This window comes from Meles meles, chromosome 1 (assembly GCF_922984935.1).
Source record: "Meles meles chromosome 1, mMelMel3.1 paternal haplotype, whole genome shotgun sequence".
Classification (NCBI taxonomy): Eukaryota; Metazoa; Chordata; class Mammalia; order Carnivora; family Mustelidae; genus Meles; species Meles meles.
Window position 1 is genome coordinate 129,343,157 of NC_060066.1, and position 12,860 is coordinate 129,356,016.

Consider the following 12,860-nt stretch of genomic DNA (forward strand, 5'->3'; position numbering starts at 1 on the left):
GTAAGTGAAAAACTCAAGAGCAACCGATTCACTAACAAGCTGAAATATCCCTGGAATCTAGAGGTAATTTTAAAGTAAATAGTACTGAAACGTTTGGAGTATATTTTCCTAAGTTGGCAATGTCTGCATTATGTAAATCAATATACTGGAAACTTACCATACCGCTATTTATGGTCTATAACAAAATTCAGTTCACATTAAGATTCTCAAGGGTTACGTGCAAATGAGATTAGTAGCTAAATTAATAAAATGGTTACACTAAAAAGCAGCTGTACTTATAAGGTGATCCAATTAACAAGCGTTACTGTAAGTTTCTATGGTATCCATAAAGGAGAAATAAATGAGTAAAATTGGACCATATATTTTTCAGAGCAAAAGAATATAGTTGCTGAAGGTAGTATTTTTTTGCTGTTATCACTGATTGCACTGATCCTTCAACTGAACAAAGTGATGTGATTTGCATTGATACATGTTTAGTTCACTTGATGATATGCACTGAATGGCCAGAGAAACAAATAAATAATAAAAAGAACAGAAAGCAAATCAACTTCAAGGCAGTGAATTCAGTTGTTTGCTTTACACATAGAAAATGCCACAATTTTTGTGCTATCACATTGCAGGAGGTCAGCAGTAAAATAATAAGTGGCTTCCAGATCCTGAGAATGGAGGTATTAAAATGTGCTGACTCTCACTGTCTTTATTTTGGAAATCTCAGACAAGTACAGAATTTAGTCACTCCTCTATTTTTTTTTTCCCTTTTCCTCAGGTCTGGTACATGGACAGTTATACCAACAATAAAATTGTTCGTGAGTACAAATCAATGGCAGACTTCGTCAGTGGGGCTGAATCACGGACATACAACCTCCCTTTCAAATGGGCAGGAACCAACCATGTTGTCTACAATGGCTCGCTCTATTTTAACAAGTATCAGAGTAACATCATCATCAAATACAGCTTTGATATGGGGCAAGTGCTTGCCCAACGAAGCCTCGAGTATGCTGGATTTCACAACGTTTACCCCTACACATGGGGTGGCTTCTCGGACATCGACCTAATGGCTGATGAGATCGGGCTGTGGGCTGTGTATGCAACGAACCAAAATGCCGGCAATATAGTTATCAGCCAACTTAACCAAGACACCTTGGAGGTGATGAAGAGCTGGAGCACTGGCTACCCCAAGAGAAGTGCAGGGGAATCTTTCATGATTTGTGGGACACTATATGTCACCAATTCCCACTTAACAGGAGCCAAGGTGTATTACTCATATTCCACCAAAACCTCCACATATGAGTACACGGACATTCCCTTTCATAACCAATACTTTCACATATCCATGCTTGACTACAACGCAAGAGATAGAGCTCTTTATGCCTGGAACAATGGTCACCAGGTCCTATTCAATGTCACCCTTTTCCACATCATTAAGACTGAGGATGACACATAAGCAAATGTAATTTGTTTTCATTGATTGAAACCGTGTCATTTGTGATAAACTCTATAGAACCCCCTTCTGTTTTCCCTTTATTGTAACTTCTCATCATTTCTCCAAAGCATTTTTTTTTGTTATAAAGTTGGTTTGTCAAAAATCAGCCAAGCCTGTCTAAATTGACCTGTTGGAAACACATCTTAACTCCTAAATTTACGGGGCCTATCATGTCCTTGTCGTGAAAAGCACTAAAAAGAGCTTAAGTGGCTAAAGTTATAGTTTTGCAAAAGGTTAATGATCTGCCTTATATTAGAGTCAGAGACTAATGATGGCTTAAATGCATGAATGTCTTTTTTTTTAATTCTGTCATTTTTTTTACTGTCTTTTGCTCTACATCAGGAAATATTTTGGTAGGAATTAGGGGAAAAAAAGCACTTTCCTCCCATTTATTTCTAAAAAAGACTTAAGGATTTTATTTATAGGGAAAATATATTACTCATTTTGCTGTTATAGAATTCTCTGATGCGGTGCTGTACAGTCATTTTTAAATCTCTTGCTAACATTTTATTGGCAATATGTATTTCTACCATTGTAACCACCATTGTGCAATTGTATCTCTTCACTTCTGTGAAAGTAAGTAATATTTTTTATAAAATACACTGAAGTTTAATCTCAGTAATTACTATGGGCCAATTTTCAAGTGTGGTCAGGAGGAAATATGTTCTCGGCTTATCCCTTTATTTAAATTTATAATCAGGAAGAAAAATCAAACTAAATCCCTTACAGAGAATATTTCTTTTACCCCAAGTTTATTGGATCACTAACACTGAATGCTAAAACTAACTACAGATGAATTACTCCATTCACTTCATTGAAAGCAACCCATATTGTTGCTTGCAAAGAAGTAACTGAGTCAGAAAATTTTGGATTTGAGTTGACTTTACTCATTTATTATACAACCAACCAAATTTTGTTCTTCATAAATAAGTATATTAGTGTTTTAACTTAAATTTTACACACAAGTTGCAATAATTAATTACTTGTGTCAGGACTCTGAAAGTACATGAAGCACATATAGAAACTCTTAAAAAGAAAATTTCTGTGAGGTCATCTAGATTTACATTATGAGCCCTGGAGAGTTACTGGCAATGTGAGTGCAAAAGAAAATGATGGGTAGACTTGGGAGCTGTCTGTGCAGTTTAAATGTGCAAAAAAACAATTCAGAAAACAAGATGGGAGGGCAACCCCTTGTTACCCTGATTCATAATGTGTGCAGAAATAATGCAACCAAAAAAGAAAGTTTTAATAATATTTTATGTTAATAATCTCAAAAACGTATAATCAATATTTATCAAACATGTCATTGAGTTTGGATGTCCTTTCCATATGTTAAAAATACTTACCTAAGGCAGTTTTCCAGAAACTAGAGTGTGGGTTGGTTTTACAATTTAAAAAGTATATTCTATAACAAATAATGTATAACTTAAATTGTGGTAAATGTTTAGTTTCACACATACATAATAATAATTTCCTTTGTAAAGTAAGGATATAATAATTCAGATAGAGCATTGTGTAAAGAAATGCTAACACTTAAGTAATTCATTTCAAATGTCACAAGTAAAACATGATTCTCAAATATCTCACTGTCAAAGTCATAGAATTAAATAACTCAATCTTGAGATTGTTCAAGTTTAACAACGGTTTCTTTACTTTTTGCCTACAAAAAGTTAGCATGACTTAGTGAACACTCTGGGTCCTTTTGCAATGTTGTCTTCTCTTTTAAAATGTTTATATAAGTTCTCCTCTGCTTTTGAGAGTTAGAAAATTTAGGGGATTCACTTGTCATTGTACACACACCACAAAAATAATCAGCCAATACTTTGTATATCAAGAGTTTGTATGAAGAAAGAAAGTCAATTTAAAAAATGAATGAATTTTTAAGTAGATGGCCTCTGATGGATATCTGGGTCTTCATTACTTGTTTTTTTAAAAAATGATGTAATATAGTATCACATACATTCAAAACCTGGATGATCACAGATTTTTTGTGAGATGTGCAGCTTGTAAAGCACTTTATTGTTTTCTATGTAAGGTATCATCACCACATCCAATTTCTAGTGTATGTGCTGCTAGGGCACGCACAGATTTTATTATTGTCATAGAAGTGGGGGTAACATGAATTTAAAAATGTGATTTGCATTAAATATTTACAGTTTAAAAGCATTCTCATTCTTCTTAATAAATTATTATCAGTTTTGTGCCTGAAATAAGAACTTACTCTAATCACTGTTTTTTTTTAACTCTGAAATAAACTTTATGAGGGAAATAATTTACTACTTTAAAATCATTTACATAATCCTATCAGTAAAGAAATCCAAGCTTAATCTTAAATGAACTGTGCAACTGGTATTTTCTGAATTAACCAGATTGTTAACAAACTTCTATGTCATTCAAATAATAACATGATCATGGTCTGATTGTGTTTGTGTGACCTTTTTATTTGTGGCCTTTGAATCACAATACTTACTATCTACACATATATCTATTTAGTTCATAAAATTATAGTGTTTCAGTGTATTACCAATATGTAGGATAAAAGAGAAGAGAAAATAATGATATGCCTAAATATAACATTATAAGTAATTAGATAAAATTTACCATAAATTCAGAATCTCTGGTTTTTATCACCATACTCAGAGTCATTTCATCTTTATAATCCATATTACTCTTTCTAATGAAATCTTTTCTTCAGAAACAATTTAATCCTAATAAGAAAATGGTCTTTAAAATCACTACCAAACGTACAAGTATAAATTTTTCACCCAGAAGAATTATTTTTTAAATGTAACTATACAAAACTGTTCTTCTGTTCTCCTAAAAGTAAAAGTTATTTTCCTACTAAGGTAAGTTTTACATATAATAGTCCTTTAGCTTTATTCTCCTTAAAGAGTATATTTCCAAAAAAAAAAAAAAAAAAAAAGAAAGAAAACCCTACTGGTCTCCTTAGCACTCAGGATTACCACATCATTTCTCCAAATGCTAAGTCTGAATGCAACTGATAGCAAAATTAAAACTATCTCTTCGAGTTAGAGCGAATATGAAAAAATAGATATCGCAGAATTTCTAAAAGCTAAGCCTTCTAGAAATATATCAGACACTTTTGAAAAAAGAATTGAAAAATGGCAACTTGCTGATTTGACCAGGAATTATATCCTTTACAAACACTTTGAGTTCCTATGACACTATAAAAGAAAGGGCATTTACAGACAAATTTTACTTTGCCTTCTCTATCACCACATGATAAATGGACCACAGAACTACTATAAAGTGGTCTACCTTGCACTAAAAGCAGGGAGAATTAAATTAAAATTAGCTGTTATAGGATGACACAATCTTAATCTTAAATCTAATCTTAATCTCTGACTGCTTATAGCTAGAGACACTGATTTCTAGAGAGTCCCAGAGGCACTAAATATCACTCAGTTCAGTAGACTATATCCATACTGAAATCAAGATCATGGAATGGTTTCTGGTTCTAAAATTAACTAAGTTTAGCATAAATTAATCTCTTAGGTAATAATTTTTCATAATCAGTGACTCCTCAGAGAAGGTCTGGGGCTTTGTAAAATATATTGTTTTGAATTTAACTTATATTAGAAAAAAATACAATGAAAACATTAGTTGGTGGAAGGAAAAGCAACTTCAAAATCTTCTAGCTATTTTTCTATGAAATAATGAATCCAACTGATGACAATATCTTTAATAGAAAACTGTTCTACCCTTTTAACCAATCCAAATGAAAACCTCCCAAACTGACTTTACCAAGCTGATTTATCAGATTCACATCTTAAAATTATTTTATACAGCTTTTGCCTTTTGGTTGAACTATTCCATTAGACTTAGAATAATTTAATCCTGTTTAGATTCTGCTTTGATTCCAAAATGTCAAACTGGTTACCCTTTAAAGCTCATTTCATTGTTGCCAAGTAAGTTTTACAAGTGTAATTATCACTAAACATGTCCTGAAAATGATATAAGGACTTAACACTGTACGTTACCAAGAATATTTAGTACCTGTCATAACTATAACCACCTTAAAACATTATTCCTAATTAGAGATGTGAAGCAATGTGGTAAATAAGGAGAAGTTCTCAGGAATACCTTAGTGCTACAAGACATTTGCTGATACCATACACACAAATATGGCTGTATTTGGATTGCATCCTTACCAATGGTATAGTCTGCCTAGAAGAGCTCACACCCATATTCTAAAAATAAATAAATAAATAACCAAAACTTCGCCATAATATATCATTCCCTACCATAATCAGACCTGGAAATACCATATTTTCAGCAGACATTTCCGGAAAATAAATATTATATGACAAAGGCCTTGAAAAGACTTCAAAAAATGAGCTGACTAAAAGAAACATTAGCCATTTCAAATTTAAGCATGTTATAGAATTATCATATTGAACTTGGTAATACATATCCAGCTAAGCTTTTTGTCTGTATCACTCTTAACTTCATGAACTCATATATGTTACCAATACGTAGTTTATGGGCTTTCCAACTAGGTAATATTGCATTATTTATTCATTTATTTGAAAAAAAAAGCCCTGAGCAAAACTATGTATCTAGACAATCTCTAGATGCTAAGGATAGAGCTGTAACAGATAAGGTCTTCTTCACGTGCTTACATTTTAGTAAGAACAGGCTGAAATATATATATATATAAAGGAAAAAAGTTATGATTGTACTAATTGTTGTGAAGGAAATAAATACTTTAAGTCATTAAAAGTGAGTGAATGTTTGCTAGGGGCAGGGTTGGGGTAGGAAATGATGTATAAGAGGGAACAGTAAAGAGTGATTTCTCTTAGAAGCAGCCTGCCATGGCAAATTCAGTCGAAGAATGGAATGTCACAAATTCCCGTACAAAATTTAACATCTTCCTTTATGTTCCTAGAAATCCATGGACCAAACATTTCTTAATATGTCTCTATTGCAGAAGTTATTTTTTTAACTTGGAGTTTAAGGATATACTTATGGTATGGCTGAACCCTGAAAATATGTGCTAAACTTAGTGTATATATGTGGTTGTACATTCTTTCATGTAGAGAATTCACAGCTTTCATCACATTCCCAAAGAACCATGACCCAAAAGATCACCACCATGTCAACGCAACCTAATTTAATCACAAATTTACTAAACATCTTTATGATAAGCACTGAATGTCTGTCCTCTGTCTTGCAATCCAAAAATTTCAACTTGCTTCAGAAAGGAAAAAAAACGACACCCTAATATTATTGGTAATTTTTTTTCCTCAGAAGAACTCAAGATTAAGTTGTTCTCTATAAAACTTTTAAAGGGACTTAATATTTTGTTCAAATCTAATTATTTTTCTGTGATCCAGTCTGTAGGGCATCTTCTTATCAGATTCCGTGACCCAGACTCTCTATTTTAAGGCTCCTATAACTACCTGAAACTCGAGAACATTTTTTATAATTCTAGTACAGCCTTTTGACAGCCTCATTAGAATCTGACTGAAATTGAGCAGACTTGTATGCTTCCTCAAATTGAACAGCAAACTCCTCTTCTGAAATTAGCAACAGTGGCAACACAGAAACAGCCAAAAACGAAAGGTTATACCAGTTGTCTTGCTTGAGAAGTTATTGTAATTGATATGTATGCAATCTACAGCTACAGAAAATAAAAAGATTTTTTTTTTTTTATATTTTATTTATTTGACAGAGAGAAATCACAACTAGGCAGAGAGGCAGGCAGAGAGAGAGGAGGAAGCAGGCTCCCTGTGGAGCAGAGAGCCCGATGTGGGGCTCCATCCCAGGACCCTGGGATCATGACCTGAGCCGAAGGCAAAGGCTTTAACCCACTGAGCCACCCAGGTGCCCCAAAAGATTTTTATTAAAAAAAAAAATCCTCCAGTCAAGTTTATAAAGTGATGGTGAGTAAAGCAGTGAAGCAGCTTCTGTCAGTGATGTTTTCTTCCCCCTCCCAACCAAAGACCTTGAGAAGACATTCATTAGCTTCTACTTTAATGTGAACCAAAAATAATAAAAAGAAGTATTTTTGTTCTCTCTCCTCCAGTGTCTTTATTAAACTCCATTAGAAACTACTCTTGGAATATGCAGTATGCATTGAAAAAAAAATGGAATATGTCTTTATATGAGTAATGAGTTTTTATATAAATGATATTCTTAGCCTTCAGGTAAAGTTTGGCCCAGCAAAGTGGCTAAAATGCATAATTAATTTGTGATTAGCTTTTCTTGCCATTCTTCCTTAGAATATGTGCACTGAACATAACCAAAAGAACTCTTTCCATTGTACATTGCTTTCGATTTTTCAAGGCTGTGTCATTTCTATTCTTCCATGTATGGAACAGTTCTGTGGAAAAGGGAGGGCAAACATTTTTATCCTTAATAAGAAAACAGAACATTTATGTTTCAATGTTTATATTTCTACATAGATATTCCATGGTACTTAATATGTTCCAGACCAAAGCATGTCTCTTTCCCTCACCTGCCCCCCAACCCCCACCGCTTTTCCTTCTCACCTCAGTTAACAGAAATATCATCCCATACTCGGCCTTCCTGCCCACCACATCTTTGGCTCTTTAAATGCACCTTCCCTTACAGTATGAGATTCACATGACAAATAAAATATGACAAAATTTAAGCATATCTAAAATCTGAATCAATGCCTATTTCAGATGTTTGTTCTCAACAATTACCTCCAGTTTGTTCGGTTCACTCAGTGTTTTCTAACTCTCTTCAACCAACTCTCTCATCTCCATTTCTATACTCAGAATGGGGTGGCCTGTTCGGAGAAGCTTCTTTTGAATACTGACCTCTGATTTCTCGTATGTAATCAGTTTTACCTTTTGCTTTGGCCAAGGGACACTTCCACCAGCCATGGCTTTATGAAATGCTCCCTGACCCAAGCAATCCCTCATTTTGCAAGTCAGACTGAAGGGTAAATTTTATACCTTCCTTCGTAATCCACATTCAAGTCTGACATCTTACTCTCTTTCATTAAATTCCTATTCATCATTCAGACTTCGCTAAAACATTATCTTATTTCAGAGGTCTATAAAAAAGTCATTCTTGTGTGTTCTTAAAGTATTAATCTTGTATTACTAAAATTATCACCTCACATTATTTGTTTCCTCCAAGTTAGTATGGATTTCCCAAGAGTAGGAGCAGTTAATTATTTTCCTTATATATCCTGGCAGTTTCTAACACAGAATAATTCCACAGTAAATGGTATTAACCAAAGAAGTATAAGATGGAGTATCTTCTCATATCTAAAAACATGAAAAACTTTGTTCCATTCTTAGAACATCATAAGAAATTAACTTTTCCAAATTTATTTTATTGGAAATAAATTCCTATCTCTTACTAAAGTAAGATTTTAAATACAGGAAGTGTCAAGAAGATAAAAATGGCTTAACTTGGTCTTAGGTGACTTTTCTCTCCATGATACAGAATTCTATTACAGGACAAAATACCTTAAAAGGGCCACCATAGATATTTGCCTTATTTCTCCTCTTCACACTCATTTCTAAAAAGGAAAAAATATTTAATTTTCACCCACTCAGTTTCTTATTTCTTATTTTGCCTTTATTTCTCCTGTAAGTAAAGACTTCTCTTAGGAATTTACTTCATCTTTGGCACACAGGGTTTTCTCAAAATGGCATGTGCTACTAGGCCAGGAGAAAGTCAAGGAGCCATCCCTCCCCTCTTCACCTGTTACCTTCTCCTTCCTTATCCTGTGTTTTCAAAGGACGCACCAATAAGAAATCTGATGGTCATTCATTTGCCCGTGAGTCTAAGTAAATGCAACTTGTAATGCCTTATAAGTAGCAAGAGTGAAGATGGGTTATTCATCTACTGCAAGCAAGTTTTGCAAAGGCAGAATATTAGTTCTGAAGTTACCTTTAACTATATGTCTTGGTTTCTATAAATGAAAGCAGGAGGCTCTATCAACAGTTTTCAAAAGCTGCCTTTTACAGTTTGAGGTTTCTACAGGGATCCTTTCGAGTCTATCATGAAAAAACAGACACACTTAATTGAGGTGGGAAAATGAGCCACAACCTTCACTCGCCACTTCCAATAAAAGCAACTTCACTTTCATCTACCTTTTAAAATGTTCCTGTGTTTAGGTTTTATTGTCAGGAAACATTTTTTGTTGTTGCAAAAAAGAAGTTGAAAACCACTTAACTCGATGGTCCCCAAGGTTTCTTTCAGCTCTTTCTCCTATCTGTTATTCTAAATGATCAATAAAGCCTATGCATGAACTGGGACTCAGATCTTGTATAGCTCAGATTGAAAGGTAAAATAAAAGAAGGAAAGGAGAGACAAAAATGAAAGTTTAACTCAGTTTCCAAAAGTTTTCAAGTAGTTTCTAGAGAATTACCTATATTATATAAAAGCTAAGACAAACATTTCATACTGTTCATTTAGCCAATTAAGACTAAAACCTGCTCCCTATCTCGGGCTATTCTCCCACTTACACAACTCAGTTTGAAATCTATGGTTCTTTCTCTTCACACTTCTTTTAAGAACTAACCCTCTCACGTGGTTTCAGCTTTACTGAATGACGTCTAAATCCATTTTATAACTCCAGGTTGAGAATTTCTAGCTATCTAAATAATACCTATACACAAATGCCCCTTTAATTTAAAGAGCATAACGATCAGTGAGCTAATCTTCCCTACACCCATTTCCCTAGACAATAAAGTCTACCCTCCTTAACAAAATACAACCAGCCATCATTTAGCTCAACAAATAAACACTGAGGTTTTACTCCTCAACATTCCTCTCCTGCAATTCCTTCTACCCATAGCACTATATGCAGTGTCTTTCTTATGTGATTAATTCCTTCCTGTGTTTCAAAGATGAGCTAACAATTTGCTTCTTCTAGAAAGTTTTCCTAATTGTTCCTCAGCTATGCTCCCTGATCTCTTTTTATACTGTCGTATTACCTAATACTTGCCTCAATTATAGTACTTGTCCTACAATTGAGGGTTTGTTTCCTTGTCTGCCTTCCACCCTGGACTATGAGCTTTTGAGGTCATAAATGGCGTCCAGATTAGCATAGCATTCCCTGATAAACTGTAGGTTCTCTACAATTGCTGTAGAGAACTGTTGCTGGCTTGACCAGTCAAAGCATTACATTTCACCAATATCACTCTTTTAGACATCATTAATTCTTCCATTACCTTCCTTTCCTATTTTCAAACTCTTGCTAAAATACAAATATCTGCTGTTTATTCTTTCAAAGGATTTTTTCCTCCATCTTCTCGACTCACCCCAGTGCCACAAGTGATACAAGGTCTCACCATCTTCTACCTACAAAAGGTACGACAAAAGTCTGCTCTCAGATATCTCTGTCTCCAACCTGTCCTCACAGAAATCTAATCGGCATTATTCTGTCAGATTCACCTTGATAAAGCATTATGACAGTCCCTGTTCTTTAGCAAACCATAGTTTTCTTCTTCCCATTACATCAATTTCAGGCTGTTCTGACTGACTGCACCTGACGTTTATAAATTTATTTTCTATTAATACCCAACATACTTCCTCTAATCCAGTCGTAAAGCTCTCCTCCTTATCCACATACTTAATATTACTTTTCTTTCCTCTAAGTTTACATCCACATTTTGAATGTCCCCTTTCCTGTCTTACCTTCAGAATTTTTGCTTGCGTATCTAGGCCCAATGAAAAGCCCACTCAGTCCAAATAATCCCATAAGGAGAATCATCAATATTAAGAAGGAAGGGAGAACACAGATTTCAAGCTATACTAAAAAGCCATAGCAATCACAACAATATGGCAATGGATACAAAACGGACACATGGATGAGCAGAACAGGACAGAGAGGCCAGAAATAAATGTACACTTATATGATCAATTAATTTACAACAAAGAAGGCAAGAATATACAATGAAAAAAGTCTCTTCAATAAATGGTGTTGGGAAAACCATACAGCCACATGCAGTAGAATGAAACTGGACCACTTCTGCATACCATATTCAAAAATAAACTCAAGGGGCACCTGGGTAGTTCAGTCAGTTAAGCATCTAACTCTTAATTTTGGCTCAGGACATGATCTCAGGATCATGAAACTGGGCCCCGTGTAGGGCCCACGCTCAGTGCAGAGTCTGCTTAAGATTCTCTCTCCCCTACTCCCTCTCCCTTTGCCCCTCTGGATGCACTAGCTCTCTCTAAAAAGATAAATGAATAAATCTTAAAAAAATAATTCTAAATAGGTTAAAGACCTAAATGTGAGACATGAAACCATAAAACTCCTAGAAGAAAACAGAGGCAATAATTTCTTTGAAATAGGATATAGAAATGTTTTTCTTGATATGTCTCTTGCAGCAAGGGAAACAAAAACAAAAATAAAATGTTGGGACTACAGCAAAATTAAAAACTTCTGCACAGCAAAATGAATAGGCAACAAAATGAAAAAGCAACCTACTGACTGAGAGAATATATTTGTAAATGATATATCTGATAAGGGGCTAATAGCCAAAATATATAAAAAACTTAATACAACTCAACACCAAAAAAAAAAAAAAAAAAAGAAAGAAAGAAAGAAAAAGAAAAAAAAAAAAGAAAATACAAATAATATGATCAATAAAGGGGTAAAGGACCTGAAAAGGCCTTTCCCCAAAGAAGACATACAGATGGCCAAAAGACAGGTGAAAAACTGCTCAACATCACTAATAATCAGCAAAAGGCAAACCAAACCATGATGAGATATCATCTTACACCTGTCAGAATGGCAAGAATCAAAAAGATAAGAAATAATAAGTGTTCTGGTGTTGATGAGGATGTGGAGAAAAAGGAACCCTCATGCACTGTTGGTGGAATATTAATTATTGCAGCCACTATAAAAAACCAGTATAGAGGTTCCTCAAACACTAAAAACATGAATACCATATGACCCAGTAATTCTACTACTGGGATATAACCAAAGAAAATGAAAACACTGGGGCACCTGGGTAGCTCAGTCCGTTAAGTGTCTGCCTTTGGCTCGGGTCATGATCCCAGTGTCCTGGGATTGAATCGATGCACAGGCTCCTGCTCAGCAGGAAGCCTGTTTCAGCCTCTCCGTCTGCCTGCTGGTCCCCTCCGCCTGTACTCTCTCTCTCTCTCTGTCAAATAAATAAATAAAATCTTCAAAAAAAAAATAAAATGAAAACACTGATTCAAAAAGATATATGCACCCCTATATATGTGGCATTATTTACAATAGCCAAAATAGTAACAATATATGCACGCCTGTATATATTGGAAGCAATCCAACTGTCCATCCATAAACAAAGAAGGGATGTGTGTGTGTGTGTGTGTGTGTGTGTGTGTGCATAGATATACAATGAAACACTACTCAGCCATAAAAAAGAATGAG

The 12,860-nt window shown here is 34.5% G+C and overlaps 1 protein-coding gene across 2 annotated transcripts in view; it reads left to right on the top strand.

The window, feature by feature from the left end:
- The window catches only part of OLFM3 (olfactomedin 3), a 195,017-nt gene extending 191,117 nt beyond the window's left edge, over positions 1-3,900 (top strand). For both annotated transcript variants that reach the window (XM_045980322.1, XM_045980332.1), the window contains exon 6: positions 767-3,900. In XM_045980322.1, the coding sequence (XP_045836278.1) occupies positions 767-1,444 (678 nt within the window). In that variant the 3' untranslated portion in view covers positions 1,445-3,900. The remainder of the gene's footprint in view (positions 1-766) is intronic.
- Positions 3,901-12,860: the final 8,960 nt, after the last annotated feature.